The sequence below is a fragment of the Phlebotomus argentipes genome, unplaced genomic scaffold (genome assembly GCF_947086385.1).
Source record: "Phlebotomus argentipes unplaced genomic scaffold, Phlebotomus argentipes genome assembly scaffold_18, whole genome shotgun sequence".
In the NCBI taxonomy this organism is placed as follows: domain Eukaryota; kingdom Metazoa; phylum Arthropoda; class Insecta; order Diptera; family Psychodidae; genus Phlebotomus; species Phlebotomus argentipes.
In genome coordinates this window covers 2,902,332-2,920,950 of record NW_026776177.1, presented here as the reverse complement: position 1 = coordinate 2,920,950, position 18,619 = coordinate 2,902,332, and the positions used below count along the sequence as shown (strand labels likewise).

The following is an 18,619-nucleotide window of genomic DNA, read 5'->3' as shown; positions in this document are numbered from 1 at the left end:
TGCCCGAAACTTTTTAATGAAGAAATCTGTCCACACTCAAGCGGTCGCTTGCTTATTTTTCGACAGGGTCGATGAAGGTGAAACCATTTACAGCAAGGCGACACATATTGGGCGGGGCTTCTGAGTGGGCGTGGCATTTCGGCCAGCAAAAGAAGAGCCACAGAAGAGCTATGGTTTATTTGTAAATAGACTGTTTCAACTTACGTTTTGTGGACGTCGTAGACAGTTTGTGTCAAAGACACAACATTGAGGAGCACAGAGGGAAAAGCCGTGTGTTTTTCTTACCCTGCTTGGTGGTTCTGTATAAAATTGCGGTAGAAAATCTGCAGCAAACATCCAACTGCTCTCATCTCACATCGCTTCCCTTTGCTGGCGACAAGAGCATATTATTTTCAGTGTGATGTAGTTGCGGGGGGTGAGATGAGCGCCCCGGCTAAAAGGGGCATCCATTCCTCCCTGGAGAATTATTCCGCCCCACCCAGCGACCCCACATTCCCGGTCGCTTTTATTTATTTATTCTGGAGTTTCCGCGGAAAATGTCAAAGTTGAACGATGAGGACGCCTGGTTAACCTGGCGTCTCCATCGACGCTTCTTTTTTTTCGGGGGAGGGTGAGCGATGAGTAAAAGAGAAACAAGATAAAATTGACATTCTTCTGTAACATAATTCATTTTTATTTACTTGTGAGTCTCCGAATTATTCTCTCCACTGTCATGGGCTTGGGGAGAACATACAATTATTTTTAATAAATCTTCTATGTACACCAGTCAGTCCAATTAAATGTCGTAAATATTTCATATTCCATCTCATCTCAGTGGAAACAATATAAATTCACTCTTCACCCTTACACACACTGTCTCTCTCTCTCGCTTTCTCTTGCTCTTATCTATGAAATCAGTTAATTTCACTAATAAATACTTTTCTCGTCGCGCGGCTCCTTTTTTCACACTCCGCAATTATGGCGCGCAATATAAATATTTTCCAAGGGATAGAGAATGAGATTTCAAGTGTAAACAATACTCTTCGCACAAGGAGGGGGATATATTAATGTTTGCTGATGCGAATAATTTTACGAGGGTTATTATTGTGTTTTATTCCACTGGCGATAATGACTCTCGTGGGTGTTTCACTGGCGAAAATGTTATAAGACAGAGAGATTTCGGGGCGGATATGTATATGTAGCAATGCTGGGGGATGTGTTTACCGCAAAATGAAATGCTACGCGAATGAGTGTGTCTTCCGTCATAATTGCATTTTTCCATCCGCCGCCAAGACAGCCTCAACCTTCTCTTCGCCTCTCCATTTACCTTCTCCAAAAAAAAAACCATACTTCAGTCAGCGCGAAACTGTGGACTTGATTGTTGTGAAGTGCTTTTCCGCCTTTCACACGCGAAAAGCCTTCTGCCGAGGCCATGAAGCCCAGGGTTGCAATGATCATTTGCACCCTCCTCCCCACACATTCTATGCCCTTTTCTAAGAAAAGCACCTCACATTTCCCTCTCTTTCCCGCGCCCTTTCGTCACGAAGAGAGCACTGAATGTATGAAAAGTGTTTGTTTAGTTTAACAATTACGAAAAATATGTACAAACTCACCTCCAAAATTTAAGCGTAATCTCATCTGAGAGATTCATCTTACATTTATTTATTGTGTAGATTAATTAATATGCGTTCACGATTGAACATGACTTGACGATTTTATCCATCCTTTTTGGGGGGCAAAATGAAGACTATGTACAGGTAATTAGTGTGATTCATCCATTTTCACTCTTAGTACCACAGTAATAAATTTCAATTTGGATATGATTATAACAACTATCTATGACAGCATTTAATGTAACTACTAGGAATTTTCATTTTGTGGATTATAATGTATAATGTTTTTTTTTCTCTTTGTAAGACAATAATTTAGGGGGTGGATTTTAGACTTTTTCATTCATCTTACGATTATTCTTTTCATTATATTATATGTATAATTTATCTATTAAATGGGCATCCCTATAAAGAATTAATCTCCCAGATTCCGTGTAACTGATTTTGATTCGAAATCCGTTCCAAGAAATTTCCACTGACATTAAGAGGGGTTTCTTTGGGAAAACATATAATGAAAGCATTACACTAACAGCAAGTCACATAAATTTACTACAAAATGCTCATGATTGACTGATAAAAAGTGTGTTTGATTGATTAAAAAATATAATAATTGGCTTAATTCATGGGAAATTTCACAGAGAACATGGGATAAATCGCATGAAATTCCTCAGCAAACTCCACTGGGCGTTCTTTATAGGGATCTCAATGGAGATTTGGTATGACAAAAAGATGTTTTCTTTGATGAATATCTCAAATGTTAGAAAATAATGTTATATCATTCTCATTTATACAAAAAAAAAGAACCGTAACACAAACTCCTGTATTCGCATATAGCATGTCCGGGGCCTGAGCGTCCATTTTCGCCAAAATGACTCCCTCATCGTAATAAATTATTGTGTGTATCCTTAGCAAAAAAAGACGCCCTCTCACGAGTGATACGGAGAGGCCACGTCATGAACCATCAGTGGATTTGATTTAGAAGTGTGGGTGTTGATTGTGCCTTCCACCGTCGGCCCGCCAGTTTGCGTCCCCGTGGCTCAGGTCTCGAGGTAGGGGGATGACGATGACCCGACAGGGTGTCGATTGAGGGTGTCGTGGCCCAGCATTTTCTCCGTCTCCTGGCGGCTGTTGGCCAATATCCGGCGTATCGATGGGGCGCAGGGTGGCCGTCATAGGCGGGACTCCTGCGCAAGTTCCCGTCAGACCTGGACATGGGGATTGCCGTGCATCTGGTCCGGTGGTTCGACATGGCCCGGCATCTGGCTGGACGGTGTGTAGTACTGGCGGAAGAAAATACCGTGAAATTGGTGCCCAATTGTTCTCCCCATTCAGCAAAACTCACCCCAACACGCCCATTATCAAACTCTCGGCCGGTCATTTGAATTGTTAATTTGGGCTTTGTTTTCACAGCGTCCATTTGGCTGTTTGTCGAGCGACTCTTGAAGCAAAACTCCACAAGGGCCACCATGAGTGCGAGCAACAGACCACCAATTAGGATGTAGAAGATGCCAGCGACATTGCTCAGCGATAACTCATTGTAGGATGTATCGAACTTGTCGTGGCGACACTCGGTGCGATCGTACCACCATTTGTTCATCAGCTTGGTCAGCTCACCGGTCTCCTTCAGCGACAGCACGGCCAAGTTTATGGGGTCCCTGAAAGAAATGCACCACCAATCAGTCCACGCTCTTCACGTCGCAATATCCCCGCGAGTTCACTGTCAGTGTCTCAACTGGCGAAAGCTCGCGAGAGCTTCGCTACACCACAAAGCTCCGCGCGAAGAGTTTGCGAGCTTTCGCGCAGATGTCACCCCCAACCGGGGGAGCTTTCCCCCAAAGGGTTTCCCACGCAGCCAAGAAATGTACCTCCGAAGGCACAGCACAATCAAAACTGACCCTCGTGCTTGACGGAGATAGATTTTTGGGTCACACTTCCTGAACAGCTCCTCTGTCAATATCACCCGCATTTGGGAGGCCATGGAAAAAAAAGTCCCCGAGGAGTCAGAAAATGATTAATTGGTGCAAATTTCTGACTTCTCAATAACTATACTCTCTCTCTCTCTCTCTCTGTTTGATGGACAGGCGGACGTGGACTTGCTCGTGCCGAATTGGCAGCCGCAATGCTAATTAAGGGAGAGAGAGAGAAAATGGGTCACGATGAACAGTGAAAAACTTTGTGGATTTGCAAGAACTTATCACAAACACCCATGAATTATGCACACTTCTCATCAGCTCAACATCCAACCGGAAGACGGTCAATCGATTTAATGCCGCCAGTGCAATGTTTAAGTATGAATTTTAACAATCTCTTCAAAACACACACACATAAATTCCAACTGCGGAAATTTGGGGGAAAATATTGGCATGTGGCAGAGTATTTCATGAATTTAATTAAAATTTTGAAGGTGAGATGATTCACAGTTAATAACTAAACCCCGCGCTTAGAGAGGAAATGTGCTGATATTACGCAACTCAAGGCGGAGATATTATGGTTAGCAGTGATGTACAGCGCAGTAGAAGTATTTGGAAGTGCTTTCAAGTTACTTTCAAAAGGAATTACTACAATAATTGATGAAAAAGAGCTTTTTTTTACATTTTTATAGGTTATGTTGTGAATTTAAGACAAATTTTGCAATAAAATAACCTCTAAAATCATTCATTCCCGTCGCTAAGCTGATGTAATTTGCTATTTACTGACTCAATAATAATGAAATCTGTTGGAAATTACAAGCTTTCAATGTTAAATTGATGTTTATTATGCTGAGATTGATCATAACCTCTAAAATATTGTTTCAGGATGCAAAAATGTCTATTTCAAGAGATTTTTGATTGATTTTCTACTCTGAAACAGAAAATTTCAACTTATTGTCAATTGGTTTAGCCTTTGAAAAACTCCGAATAAGTTTCTTTCAAGGATTCTTTTGTATATCTCAAAGTATTTTTTAGGTTATGTTCGAAAGTTCATCCAAAAAGTATTTGAAAATTAAATCACATCAAAATATCCGCTGGAAACTTCAAATATTTCAAAAATACTTGCAAAAATGGCGTCTTTATGGGTCAAAGAGTCCTAAATTTGAGGTTATGATACTTTATACGGTTGCAAAAATAAGGAAAACGCATGTTTTCGGCACTGCTGAAGTTCCGCAAGTGTCTGTGATTCTTCACAGAAATTGTGGAAGTGTCAGGAAGTGGTGTACAGAGTTCAAGTCTTATTATCTCCCCCTTGACGCCACGAAAAAATTACATTAAAACTGAAAATTGAGTTGAAAACGTTTTTTTCATCATGTCACAAGGGAAAAAAGATAAGAATTTTTGGAATCTTTCTCGTTAATTCCTGTAACGGCTCTGCTGTGACCTTATTTCCACGATGAAAATGTAGCAAGACTCTGGCTTTGCTCATGTGGAAATGCATGAGTTTCCAAAATTCTAACGTATTGCATTGACCCATCCTATGGTTGCCCATAATCTTCGCATATATACAGTGCTTTGGAAAGCATTCTGCTTCTCATATTAGCATTCCTCCATCCCCAAAAGCGCCACATGTGAATACAGAGAGTGTGGGTGAATCCTATTAAAATTGTTAGACCTCAATTGAAATATCGTGGCTATAAGTTCTTGATCCGCAGACTATGCGTGGCATGAGATGTGTATCTTAATCTGTGCGCCTCACCTCAAGGGGGATCCGAGTGGTGTGGCGACGCCAAAGCCTTTGGCATCGAGATTACGGCCGACCTTCATTGTGTCGCACGGCTCTCGTTCATTAATATAATCATTCTTGGGTGATTCAATTAGAAGGGCGTATTTTCCTTTGGATGTTCTCACACGTCGCACACCCTCGTCGTAGGAGCGCACGAAGACCTGCTTCCGGGAGTTCATGTACTCCCACATTTTTGTGTACAGCGTTATTTGGGATCTCTGGAATGATGAAGAGGCGCTCATGTACTTCGGGCGCATGAATGATTTAAATTCCACAAAAGATTATATGTGTGTGGGGGGGTGAGAGAGAGAATGGAAGCGAGCGCAGAAAATCGTCAAAGACAAGTGCTTTTTGCATGGCGAAATGTATCCTTGTGAAGGGATTCCTCCACATGTGTGACGAGGAGTGATATAAGTTCATTAGCCTGCGGTTTGTTTGGTTGTTCGTAATTGCAGCGCGGTTTTTGTCTGTAAGAAAGTCTCTGGCTCGCTTTCACTCCGCCTTGCAAGACGCTCTGGCGCGTGGGCGAAGAAGATTCTTACCCTGAAGAAGTCCCAAGTGGCGCCGTGGTAGAGTGTGCCGTACTGAACGTCAGTTTGCGCCGCCAAGTCTTCCGGTGAGTCAATGGGGGAGGACATCCTCTCCAGTGTCAAGAAAGCGGCCAAATTAGCGGTGTAGGATGATATTAAGATGAGGGCGAAGAACCACCACACGGATCCGACAATGCGGCCAGATATGGAGCGTGGAGATATGTCACATCCCTGCTGCATGAAAGCTCCCAAGGCGAACCAAAATGAATTGAGAATACTAAATTCATTTACGACCGTGTGCGACGTTTGGCCCCCGGAAATTTGTTCAAGGTGGTGGCTCTCCTCTCCTGTTGGAAGTCACAAAAAGGAGCATGAGTGGAGGCGGCACACGGCGCAATACAAAGTGTTGTATTAAAAAAAAGGCGCAGAGAGAGCTTCGGGGACACAAAGGAATGAAATTGAAATTTTTCACAAGGATGGATGGGAGTTTACATCGCATTTAGAATTTACATCGTCTGCTGAGGGGTGCCTATTAAAAAAGAGAGCTTTGTTTCTTGCCGCACACACAAGGAATCACTGCTCGGCGGGGACAAAAGAGGAGCAGCCGGGGCTGGGAAATGGGGGGAGGAAACGGCGGAATATTACGGGTGGCACATGGTGGCTCCTCATTTTTATCTCTTACCTGTGGAACTGAATAATCGCCATTCGTAGGGAGAGAATCTGGACACAATAAAGAGCACAATGCTCACGCCGAAATAGCTGAGCAGCACGCAAACCTGTGGATTTTAACAAATACACATCGTACAGGTGGTTGAAGTGGCACAGAAAAATATATACTAAAGATATCACTTCGTGGGTATTGCTCACTTTTCATTTTCCTTATCACAACACTGCATCGAATGGATGGGAAAATTGCTCAGGGGAACAAATGTGGATTTCTCAACTTCTTTGTTCTTCCACACATGAAATATTTCTCTTTCTCCAAACGGATTTCTTATTGTTTTGAAACAATGTTTTTTTTTATCAAGATTGCGGCAAGTCTCGAGTTACCCGATAATTTATGCAGAAATTCAATTGAATTGAATTGAATCGCCTTTAAGTAGTTGACGTCTTATGCATTTTTGGATAGATTTTAATGTTTTTTTGTACGTCTGAAAATGTTAGATTAAGTGTATCGAAAATTAAATGAAAGAAATTTGATTTATTTAATAAAGTTCAGAAATATTAGATCTTTTCAGTTGTTTTGCCTTCTTAAATCAACTTTAAATCTCTCAAAACGACAGAAATTAGTGTGGCATAATTTTGTATGGTGAAAAATAGTAAATAAGGAAAAGAATCTTATTGAATAATTCAAAATACTGAATAAAATCAATGAAATTATATGCAAGATCAGTCAAAATCTGGAAATTCTATTTGGAAAAGCAAGTTACATAATTATTATTTGGATAAAGAAAATAATAAATTCAAAATAAAGCACAAAGAAAACTATCAAAAATCGCATTATTGTACTTATTCTGCACATTTTAGTTAATATTTCAATAACTAACCAATGAAATCAACTAGAAGTTATAGAAAAAAGGAAGTTTATGGAAATCACAAAGCGATTTCAAGTCTCTAACATCAATTTGCTCTTCTGAAAAATGCCGATTTTGACATTTGCTGGTTTTCGAGGCACTTTTCGGTTTGAATTTCCCATTTAACGATGAAATTATCACAATTTATTCCACAAATGGGGTATTTTTATCCCAGAAACCAACGAATTGGGATGAAAAGGAATGAAACCAGATAAGGGTTAGATTAGTTTGACAAAGGAGTTATTATATTATTTAGAGAATGTTTCCTGAAACAATGCATGGAAAGAGGATTTTCTGAAAACCACTGAGAAAATGTGTAATTCTCTCTTATTAAGTTACTTAAAATACGCCATTCTTCGTGGTGAATTGAATTGAATCACAGTCATTGTATTGATAAATCCATCGATGCGAAATCATTTTACTATCTAGAGAAATTCTATTGCAGTTCTTTCTCTCTGGGAATTTGCATAAATTTCACGCATGACGTCCTCTCAATTCAGAGTCTCTCTCTCTCGAAGGACTCTGCTTATTTTGTTGGGAGAAAACTTACAAGGACTTGTGCATTCTGCATTAGTGCTCAAATTAAAAATTCCCTCAGGGTGCTCTCCTCTTCACTGGCACAGTGACCTCAAGGGTAGCTTGTTGACTTCGCGAAAATTCCCAAGTGGCGGGAAATAAATAATTCTCCACCCTCTCGTTTCTTTGCACATACTTGTGACTTTTGATTTACAGCACAGGCGAATATATAAGTTTCTCTCCCTCATTATTCCTGTCTTTTCGTGCACTTGCACTTAAAACTCAAAATTATTTACACTGCCAAGTGGCGCGAAGAGTGTCTCGCAACATTGCATCTGGAGTGCCAAAGTGTGGGTGGGATTTGTACCCAATCCAAGACACGTGATAAGCCAACGCGTACGTTCGCTTATCACATGACCACCAGACTCGATTTAAAGATGTGAGCTTTAAACCCCCATATCTCCCCTCCTATGATTTCAAGCCCCACAAATGGGGGTTCGTTGGAAAGGTCTCGACCTCAGCTACAACATACTAAAATTTGAAGAAAATTGAAGATCTAGTTTCCGAATTATTCGATTTTGAAACTCTGAAAATGGTTTTTTCGACTTTAGCGCCTCTAGCGGTGGTCCTACTAAGTTATGCTGTTCAGGTAGGATATGGCATTTTACGATACCTTTCCAATGAATACAAAATCATTCCGAACGGTTAATTATAACCGGAGTTAGAGCCATTTTGATTTTTGAAATATGGACCCTAATATCTAGGATCCGGAAGGACTTAGGTTCTTAAATGATGGTTCGTTCTTGAGGTCTTGATGCCAGCTATAACATACTGGAATTTGAGGCAGATCTATGTCATAGGGGGTGAACAAATGAGCAAAACGTTTTTTGAGGGTGTTCAAAATGACCGTCGGAGGGGTGGGGGGTTGGTTTTGACATCACTAAGTTCCAGCGACAGTAAGACTTTTGACCTTTGGTGAAAACCGCATGTCGATATCTATAACCGTTTAGGCACTACAAGTCGCTTTACGACGGATTTCGTCATAATTAGCCTCCCTGATGTCATTTTAGTCGATTTTGCGGCGTTTGATTTTTTGCGCGATTACAGATAGAGCTCAGAAGCTCAATGGTTGGGAAGCTATCGGCGAATGCATTCTGATCCGCGTTACTCTCTATATGCTAATTCCCAGCAGTTTATGAAATCCGGAGAGAACTTGCCAACATTTCCACCCTTGTCTTATCGCAATTTTATCAGTGGCAAAGTGTGCAAGAGAGAGAGAAAAGTTTTCCTTTTTATTATCGGAATGGATATTTCTGGTCCTGGGGATTCGTTGCTGAGTGACAGTGGAGAAGAAATCCGTCCCTTTTGAGCTATTTCGAGAGAAAATTGTGTGCCACGCCAAGCCGAGATGATTCCACCGAGATTGTCTCGGAGGGAGAAAATATGAGAAGAAATAATACCCATTCAAGTGGTTGCCACAGAGTGCAAAATTACCCAAATCTCCTTGGATAGCGGATTGAGGAAGCTGAAGACTCCAGGTTGCTGCTTCATGGGCTTCTTTATCATGATGGAAATGCCGAGCGACATGAAGGGTTTGCTGAAATCAATGACTCTCTCACGCTCGGCTGTGATCGTCATCGATGCGATTGCCACGTCAGCCTCATGTCTTATCAGCTCGCCAACCATGCCGTCCCAGCCGCCGGGAGCCTCGGAGTTCTCCGCGCCGTAGTTGCCGTCCTTGACGATGCGCAGCTCGTAGTTGATGCCCAGCCGCTTGGCCAGCAGCTCGGCCAGATCCTTGCAGTAGCCCTCGAAGCGGTCGTTGCCCTCCAGCACCTGGCCCGGCTCCGCCGCCCTCTCCATCATGTACGGCTCCTCCATGATGCTCGTCACGACGTACGTCCTGTTGCGCTCGATGTCCGAGTGCGGTCGCAGGCGGACGTACTTGGCCGCCACAGGTGTGAACCTGGAGACGTCCGACCACTCTGCCACCTTCACCATGGCGCTGTTGACAGTCATCTCCACCACATGCAGCGTGTAGTTCCTCCTGCACGCCAAACCGTCCGCAGCGAAGCGTATTTGGCCAGTTAATCCCTCAATTTCCACCTGCAAATTAGTATACAAAACAGGCAAACAATATCAAAAACGGTTAAGATTTATGAAAAACAGCCTGAAATTCATGAAAATTTCACAAAATGCAGTGCACAGTTTGTGTCTCACAAATTGCACCGCGAAAAGCAATAATAATTTGCTGTAAAACATCCATTTTGGGCAGAGCAAAAGTTCATAATAACACATCGTTATTATGGGAAATTAAATTCTCCACGAGCAACTATTTTTCAATATCACTTAATTGACATGACGAACAATTAGATTATGCTCCAGAATGATGCAGCAGAGTGTATAAATTAAATTGCAAAAGTTTCCGGATCAAACGGCATAACTCAGGTAAAATAGTTTGCAATATTATATCGATTGAGCCTCTCTTTCGCTCTAAACTCCCTCAGTGAGCCATTAAGTGAGCATTTCCGGTGTGGCAGCACTAAAGTGCATTAATTTAATGTGTATATTTTTCCCTGTACAAAATTTTTCATTCATATTTTATGCGGTGCAGCGCTGAAATATGTTTCAAAAGCCACCTAATGGGAATTAATTTTTCATTTTCTCATTTAACTGGGAAGCGCTGCATTGAAATATATTCGTTAATAATTTTAATTTTACTATAAGCTGTATAATTTTAGACAAAATTTTCACGCGATTGTTTCCAGGGAAAGCCGTGGAAAGCTCTTTTGCTTTAGAGATGAAGTGAAGTGATAAAATTTTGTCCCCACTTGAAATAAATCATAGATATAATATTCAAAACCCTCTTCTCGTGGCGAGAGTGTAATCCACGATGAAAATCACCAAGTTTAGCCATTAAAGTAATCTGATTGAGACATTATGAAGCTCCTCACGAAAGGACTCAATGGCTCTGGAGTGTATCTTTGATCTTGTGATTCAAGAAACACAGCCTGAGCCCTTTTTTTTCTTCTACAAACGCGACAGTAAATTTCGCCTCCGAAAATCCGATTCGCGCTGGTGGGAAAATGTATCGTGTAATTGAGTTTATTGTGCTTCTAAAACTTTTCATGTTTTGAATGACAAACTCTGCCAGGCTGTTGTGAATAGTCCAGTGGAGGCGCCTGGTGGTGTTCATTCATGGAAATTTGTGTTTGCTTGACAATCAATAGTTCTGCCAGTGTTATCTCAGTGGTTGCGATGCTGAGCAATTATTTACTGAAATTAGTTTTTTGATTCGACGACACAATAAATGGAACAACATCAATTGATTTAACTCATCAAAATACACGCGGGAAAAAAGCTCGAAAGCTTTGGCTGGAAAAGAGAAAAAGTTGTTCTTTCCGCCTCTCTTTGGACAATTTGCAAACTAAATACAAAAGAGTGTGAAACTTTTCTCCTGATTTTTCGGGGCCCTAAGAAAACTCTCAAGGACAATCATTATGTCAGCCACATTAGGAATTATTCAATATATATATATATGTGTTGAATTCCGTGTTGGAGCGGGGCGGAAAAGTGACAAGTCAGAGGCAAAAGTTTAAATGAGAAAAAGATCCTATTTGGGAAAATATCTTTATGCAAATGACTCAAATATAAAAGTCACATTTTGATTGAATATTTTACCATGGATTGAGTGTAAAGGAGGAGAAATGGTGAAATATTGCTCACAATGACAGAGAATAGCCCAGACTTTTGGGGTTTTACCAATATCGGGACAAGGAGAAAAGCCCACAGTGAATAGTGTGTGGCCTAAGGCGAGTGAGAAGGACAGTAAAAAAAAAGTCCTACATTGACTTCCATTTCCTCTTCCACGGACATTTCTATTGGGTGTGTCCGTGAGGTGGCTTTTCACACTCTTTCTCATCCCAAGAAAATTCCCCACTTTCTCAGCGACAGAGAAGGTTCTTCATTTCTTCTTCCGCAACTTTTTTCTTAGCTATTCCACGAGGGACGCCAATAAATTTCTCCGTGCGACCCGTCGAAATAAAGATGTGCCACTTTTGGGGGTGTGTGTTGGGGGAAAATTTGAATATATGGTGATTTCTGCGCTCTCCCAGTTGAGACTCACCTTTCTGAGATATCGGGAAATTTTATCGCCATGCTCCCACGGGGTGACCCAACCTTTGGCGGTGTTGCAATCCAATCCCCTGTTGTTTGCGGCTCCCGCGGAGCCACCAGATGCCATGGCGGCCGCGTAGGAGGTGTTGAACGGTTGACTTCGTCTTGTGGTGTAGCTGCGAAATTGGTCAGGCTTCTTCTGCAGCAGCTTATTGAAAGCTTCCACCAGCACGAACACAGCATCGTACATGAGTGCAGCTTGCGCCTGTGGAATAACAAAATCGCTGCCATTGCTGATACCGACTCACCCTTTCCAACCCTCCACGAATGCGACGAGGGCGTGAGGGTGTAAATTGTGGCATTTACAAAAATGGATGAAATGGGGAATATTTTCCGCTTCAATTAATTTACAATGCGCCAAAAGAACAAGCTTCACGGCACTCGAATGAAATGCTCGGCGGAGCGGCAAAGAAGTGATAAATGCACTGTTCTAGCAATGAACTGTGAGTTTAATTCAGGTGACCAAACCATTCAAGTATACTTCATTAGGCGCTCCACGCCGAGTGTCCTCCCTTCATTTATTGGAGAATTCGTGAAGTTTTCGATTTTAATCTTCTTAGGGAAAATTAATTTTCAACTTTGCAAAATGGATTCGAACAAAAAGTGCCAACTTTTGTGAATTTTCCACAAATAAATGGCTGCAAATTTCACTTAAAATTGAGGAGTGTTAAGAAATTCAAGGCGATTTCACATTGTGACAGAAGCGAAATTTGCCAGAATTATTAAAAAATCGACGGAATCTGGAATAATTTCTTGCTGTGTGTAAAATTTAGATCAGCGACAAGTTGTGGTTGATTTGGCGCTAAACACAGTCAGGAGTTATTCTTCTTTGTCGACACTAGCGACAATTTTGCTCCGTGTGCGGCTTTCAGCTGTCACTTGATTTGTTTATTTCGTCTAGATTTTGTCAAAAAGCGTAAAAATTCACATTGCAACTACGAAAAAGGAAGATTCACAGAAGAATTTAATGATTTTAAGAGCCCGCACGAAATCATACGCAAAATATCCGCCATTTTGTGCATTTTGAGCTGTCAAATGATTCTGCAAATTTCTGTCGATCGCGCTGTCGTCGGAAACCCTAAACATATAGGGTGTAACACATTCTTAACATTTCTCATTTTAATGGGAATCGCTTCAAAAGCTAAGAATCGTTTACAATTCTTAGTAAATTACTTTTCTAAATTTATTTGACTTGTTATCTTAATTTTCTTCATATTGTAAGGTGAAGAATCCCCTTTCTGGCACCATTCTAATTATGGTCTCATTAAATATGTGTGTATATTAATGGATTTTGGATCAAAGAAAGTGAAATCATAGAAATTCGGTCATTGAAATTGCCTGATTATCATACTCAACGAACTCTAGATTCATCCATATTCTCATATTTCATCATATTCTCATGGATGTTGAGGTAATTCATGTACTTTTCTTGACTCTGGCCAATCAATTACGACGATTCAGTGGTTGCGGAGGAAAAAGAAAACATCTTTTTGAGTTGAGAAATCCCTCTGAATTGACTCTCCTTACATTCAATTCAGGCGTCCTTAAAAATAAATTCCGCATTGAGACGGAGCCCTCAATGGCATGCCATCAATAGGATTAATATATTTTTTATGCTGCGCAAACAAGCTTAATCAAATTTAGACTTCGCCTCACTCGATGCCACTGGAGGCGGAGGTCTTTCATATGAGATTACATGGGTGGAATCTCAAGCATTCCCTTGCAGGGCAGCTCTAATTAGGGGGCATTTGCAGTACATCTTCTCTTGTGGAAAATAATGTTGTCATAACGAACTCATCACCGTCAATTTATGGCTTTGGGAAGATGGCAGATCACAATGAGGAGTGAGAGAGTGAGCTTTTTGGGGGGTGGTTTTCGTTTTGGGACACGCGCGTGGGTAGTTTGGGTTGAATAACAATAAAGGCACTTGGGCTTGTTTACGTGTAATCCATTTCCCGTGAAATCCCATTAATTTGAAATGATTGATTGCATATTTTTGGTGTATCAATCCACATATGGTTTTGCTGGAAAATCTACTCGCTTGTTTCACTCAATTTGCAATTAATTCGCCTCTTCCATCTCTATTAAATGCCATGCTTTTGTGTCTCTGTTTTTTTTCCACAGATGAAAATGAGAAAAAGCAAAAGCTCGTCTCATGGTCGCTTTTTCCTCCCCCAGAAGCTTCAGCACACGAATAGTTCAGCCAGACTCTATTAACTATTAAATACAATGTGTCAAGAGATCAAGTTGTGAATTGTTGGACGGGGAGATAAAATATGAAAAATGCTCCACACCAGGCGAATCCGTGAAGGGTGGAAATATGTGTGTGTGTGTGTGTGTGTGGGCAAAAGTTTATTTGCCAAGAAGCTCAGGGGGGTGGGGAAAAAGCTGTGGCGGGTGTGTGTGGCGTGGGGTGAGATAAAGGCGAGGGTGTAAAAAGACGGGAAAAGTAATTTACCGATATTGATTCTTTGCCGGCCCCTTGAGACGTGGCCGGGTCGAGCTTCTTCCAGCCATCGAGAAAGTCCCTCACATAGCGCCTCGTCGTGTCCACAATTCGGAAGCCAGTTATGTTGATGGCACCATATTCTATCACTTCGGTCTCCCATCTATCATCCATGATCTGTGAATTACAATAAATTACAATTTTACTTAAAATATCCGCTCACATGTCCTTTTTCAGTTGGCGTAATGGGAGCACATTTTGCTCGGTTTTACAGTGACAATTTCGGTTGGGTTCCAATTTCCATATCTTCACCAAAGTCTCTCCCCCCCCCGAGAGTCCAATTTCGGAAGATTTGTATCTCTAAATTTGAAACACTGAGAGGAAAAGTCATGGAGCGGGAATTGAGTGTGCTCGTAAAAGTCGGGGAGGACAAGAGACAATTCTTATGAGGAATCGAAAGGAATTTTCTCCAGTAAAGGCTTCAATTGGGATTCCATGAAGAGTAACCCAAGATTTCTCTCAAAATTACATTGAAATACAGTCAAAGAAATTCCCAACTTAAGCGATATTTAGCACTGAAGGTCGCTGAGAAGGATTCGTATATATATATATATATAATATTCCACCCAATGTTTCACACTGAATTGAATTTATTATTCTTTCGGTATAAAGGCGATAATACATTTAAAGATTTGTCCGAAAATAAGAGGATCAAAATGTGGGGGAAATGAAGAAAGTTTCCGTGCCCCGGAAAAATTGTGTGTCGCTGAGAAGTTTACCGTGCCACGGGAAAGTTCACCTCATGAAAAATCACTTATATTGTGCAAATTATGTCCTTGCGAGGTGTCTCTGAATATCAATTGAATAGAGAACGAAATGTCCTCGGGCGGTGTGTGAAAAATGCAGGATTATTCAAACGAGGAGACCCTCTAAAGAATTTACGGGACGAGAGTGATCATTAATTCCTAGAATTTCACTCTCGTGGCGGGAGAAAATCTCCAAAGTTCACGAGATTTCTCGGATTGAGCCTCTCTTCAGGAAGGATTTTATACGCTGCTCAGTGGACGGATGGGGAGAAGATGGAAACTTGAGGGGTTTGCGTAACATGATTTTCTGTCCACGAGCCCGTGTCCTGCGGGAGTGGGCGGGACGAGGAGTGTGGGCGGGCGACGGGAAAGTGGGGCGAAAAGGGTGACTGAAATGGATATAAAAGGCACACAATTTATGACGGATGGAAAATAAAATACTTACAAGACCACTCAGCAAGTAGTGATAAGTTCTACGGCCGAGCGAAATGTCTCTAACGTGATTCACGATAATCTCCTTAGCCATATCAGTTGAGCAATCGAGAACGATGTACTTTCTCGACCAGCGGTCAACATTCTCCAGCACTCGCAGGAATTCTATCGCTTCGCTGGCGTTCGATATGCGTTTTACAGTTTCCACTTGAAATGTTTGATTGCCCGGCTGGAGGCCCTGGTAGATTTGCTGGAGTCGTAAAAGTCCTGCAACGACAACGACGGCGGGGGAGGGTGAGAAAAGGTCGTGGGATTTGTCCTTTCCAACATCTTCATTCTTCACGTGCCCCACCCATTGGCCGCCCACTCTCATTTTTCACACAAAAAACTCATATCAAGAGAGATTATGTGCGAGTTAGCATTATAATCTCCGAGACTCAAGTGAGAGTATTAAGGGATGCGGACGGAGGGCGTTCATCTGACCAGGCGAGGCACTAAATGCCACTTTTATTCACTAAATTTATTGTGGAAAAAAAGCACCGCTCTTTTCTGCAAGTATTTCACCCTGAAGTGCTTCTCATGGCGAAATTCTCTCCCGCTTCTTATGTTGTTCTTCAATTTTTGCGCACTTTTATTGAATTCTTCTGCACTGTTTTATTCCTGTTTTGCTTGAATTTCTTGAAATTTCAAGCAAGGAGGAAAATTATTCGCAATTTAAGACAACTAAATTTGTGAATACTCTATATTTATTGTTAATTTCATCAAAATATATTAGAATTATTTGATTTTTTTTCGGAATATTTTATCAAAATTGAAATATTCGACTATTTTCTCCATATATTGCCGCCAGAGGGCAGCAATTTCAACTTTAAAGGCAAGTTCAAATCCAGTTTCTGGTAGATTTTGTGACTTTTTGCTATTTAATTTATATAAAATATTTAAATATAGTGAAATTTATTTAAATATTTTGACAAAAATATACAATTTTTATCAATTTTGCAAATTTACTTAGTAAATAATCATGTTTGAATAATTTTATTTGTGATTTTTTAAAATATATTGAAAATATAAAATATAATAAAATTTATTTAAATATTTTGCTAAAATAATCAATTTTAATCAATTGTGCAATTTTACCTAGAAAATAGTCATTTTTTATTATTTTTCTCAAATTATGATTTTTAATTAAACGGAGAAACTTCAATTAAAAACGAATTTTAAAGTTTAGTGATTCTAATCGTGTGTTTTCAGTTACATTTCAGTTTTCTCGGTATAAAAATCAGTTTTGTCAGTAAAATTGATAGTAAAAATTAATATTTTTACAGTTTTGTCAGTAAATAAGTAATTTTGGTCATTAAACTGTCGAATCCTCCAAACTGACCAAAAGAATTATTTACTGCATTTTATACTTACCATTCTAAATATTTAACTGACCAAAACAAGTCTTGATTTGAATGTTTTCAGTCAATGGAAAAAACGTTGACTTTGTTTATTCAACGTAAGAATTCGGGCAAAATCGTAAAACCAAAGACGAGATTTAAGGTTAAGTGACTGTGTGTAAATTGGGTAATATTTTTTATGAGTGAAGTTATATTACATGGAGTAATAAAATATATCATATTTTATCATATATATGGCAATCGTAAATGTGTGTGTTTTTCTTATGTATCTTTTCAAATAAATCTTTCTCCGCCAAACTGACCACAATTACCCTAAATTCTATCATTTCCATCAGCACTACGGTTTGTAAATCTTCGGTGGGATGAAAAACCCCCTTTAATACATACAATCGCTTACCATCGTGCGAGTCGTACACGTAGATGATTTTCCGCCATCCGTAGAAGCGGATCGTGTCGATGATGGCTTCGTGGTAATTGGGCCGCATGCTCACGGCGAAATCCAGGAAGCCCGACGACGGACTCTGGACCTGCAAAAAGGGGCAATTTTTCACTTACGCCCAAACATGTTGGCGACCCTGAAACGCGAGGTGTGCGGAATTCAATTTCGCCGCGCGATACAGATGGATCAAAAGGGTGATTTTCGCGCTGGCATAAATCACTCGCGGTTAGCAAAATGCCGCAACATGAGAAGTTGATGGCATTCCGTCGCTCTCATTTTTCATCCCCCGCGACCAAGCCAAGGGGAAGTGGCTGATTATTATCCCACCCCCTCTCAAATTTTTACCCTAATTCATCCTCTTGCATTATGCTCTTAAGATTTTCATGGGAGAAAAAATTTATAAAATATAAATTCCCAAATTCATCCCAGAGTTTATTGCATGTGAAGTTAATCATGAAATTGCCAAATCTCGTCACTTTCGGCCTAATGAAGTGCAACACTATAAATTTGAGGGAAATTGTCTTTCATTCTATTTTCCAACTGATTTCCTCCAAATTGCCAATTATCCATCGCAGACCGTAAAGAAATCAGCAGCAAAATTTAACTACACAGCAATTTCTCTTCTCGAAAAAAAAAATCTTATTAAAGTCATAAAATTAAATGTCTTAAGATATCCGCGATAAGCGCAGGCAAAAGCAACTTATTCTTTACCATAAAATTAATGAGTAAAACGAACATGGGGTGTTAAAATGAGGTTAAAAGCTGCGGTGTACTTTTTTCTCGCCTCCTCGAGCGTCACAGCTGATGTTAATGGGCGAGTGTGTGTCTTAAAGTTGAACTTTGTGTGTTACAATTTCCTCAGCTTATGCACTTTTGCCCTGAATTAATGTGGAACTTCGCCACAGATGACATGGCGAAGCATTTAAAATTTAAAGCACTCTAATGAAACGTCTCTAATACGTCATTAGAAAAGGGGGTTTTCAATCGTTGTGCGAAAGCGACCCTATTGTAAATA

The 18,619-nt window shown here is 40.5% G+C and overlaps 1 protein-coding gene across 1 annotated transcript in view; it reads right to left on the bottom strand.

Annotated features, from left to right (window-relative positions):
• Positions 1 to 655: 655 nt before the first annotated feature.
• Positions 656 to 18,619, bottom strand: part of LOC132260101 (glutamate receptor 1-like) — a 35,738-nt gene continuing 17,774 nt past the window's right edge. Inside the window, exons 4-13 of the mRNA XM_059758030.1 lie at positions 17,563 to 17,692; positions 15,779 to 16,032; positions 14,540 to 14,704; positions 12,032 to 12,286; positions 9,400 to 10,011; positions 6,498 to 6,591; positions 5,828 to 6,162; positions 5,259 to 5,503; positions 2,932 to 3,244; positions 656 to 2,869 (exon numbers count right to left, since the gene is read on the bottom strand). Of these exons, the coding sequence (XP_059614013.1) occupies positions 2,789 to 2,869; positions 2,932 to 3,244; positions 5,259 to 5,503; positions 5,828 to 6,162; positions 6,498 to 6,591; positions 9,400 to 10,011; positions 12,032 to 12,286; positions 14,540 to 14,704; positions 15,779 to 16,032; positions 17,563 to 17,692 (2,484 nt within the window). The 3' untranslated portion in view covers positions 656 to 2,788. The remainder of the gene's footprint in view (positions 2,870 to 2,931; positions 3,245 to 5,258; positions 5,504 to 5,827; positions 6,163 to 6,497; positions 6,592 to 9,399; positions 10,012 to 12,031; positions 12,287 to 14,539; positions 14,705 to 15,778; positions 16,033 to 17,562; positions 17,693 to 18,619) is intronic.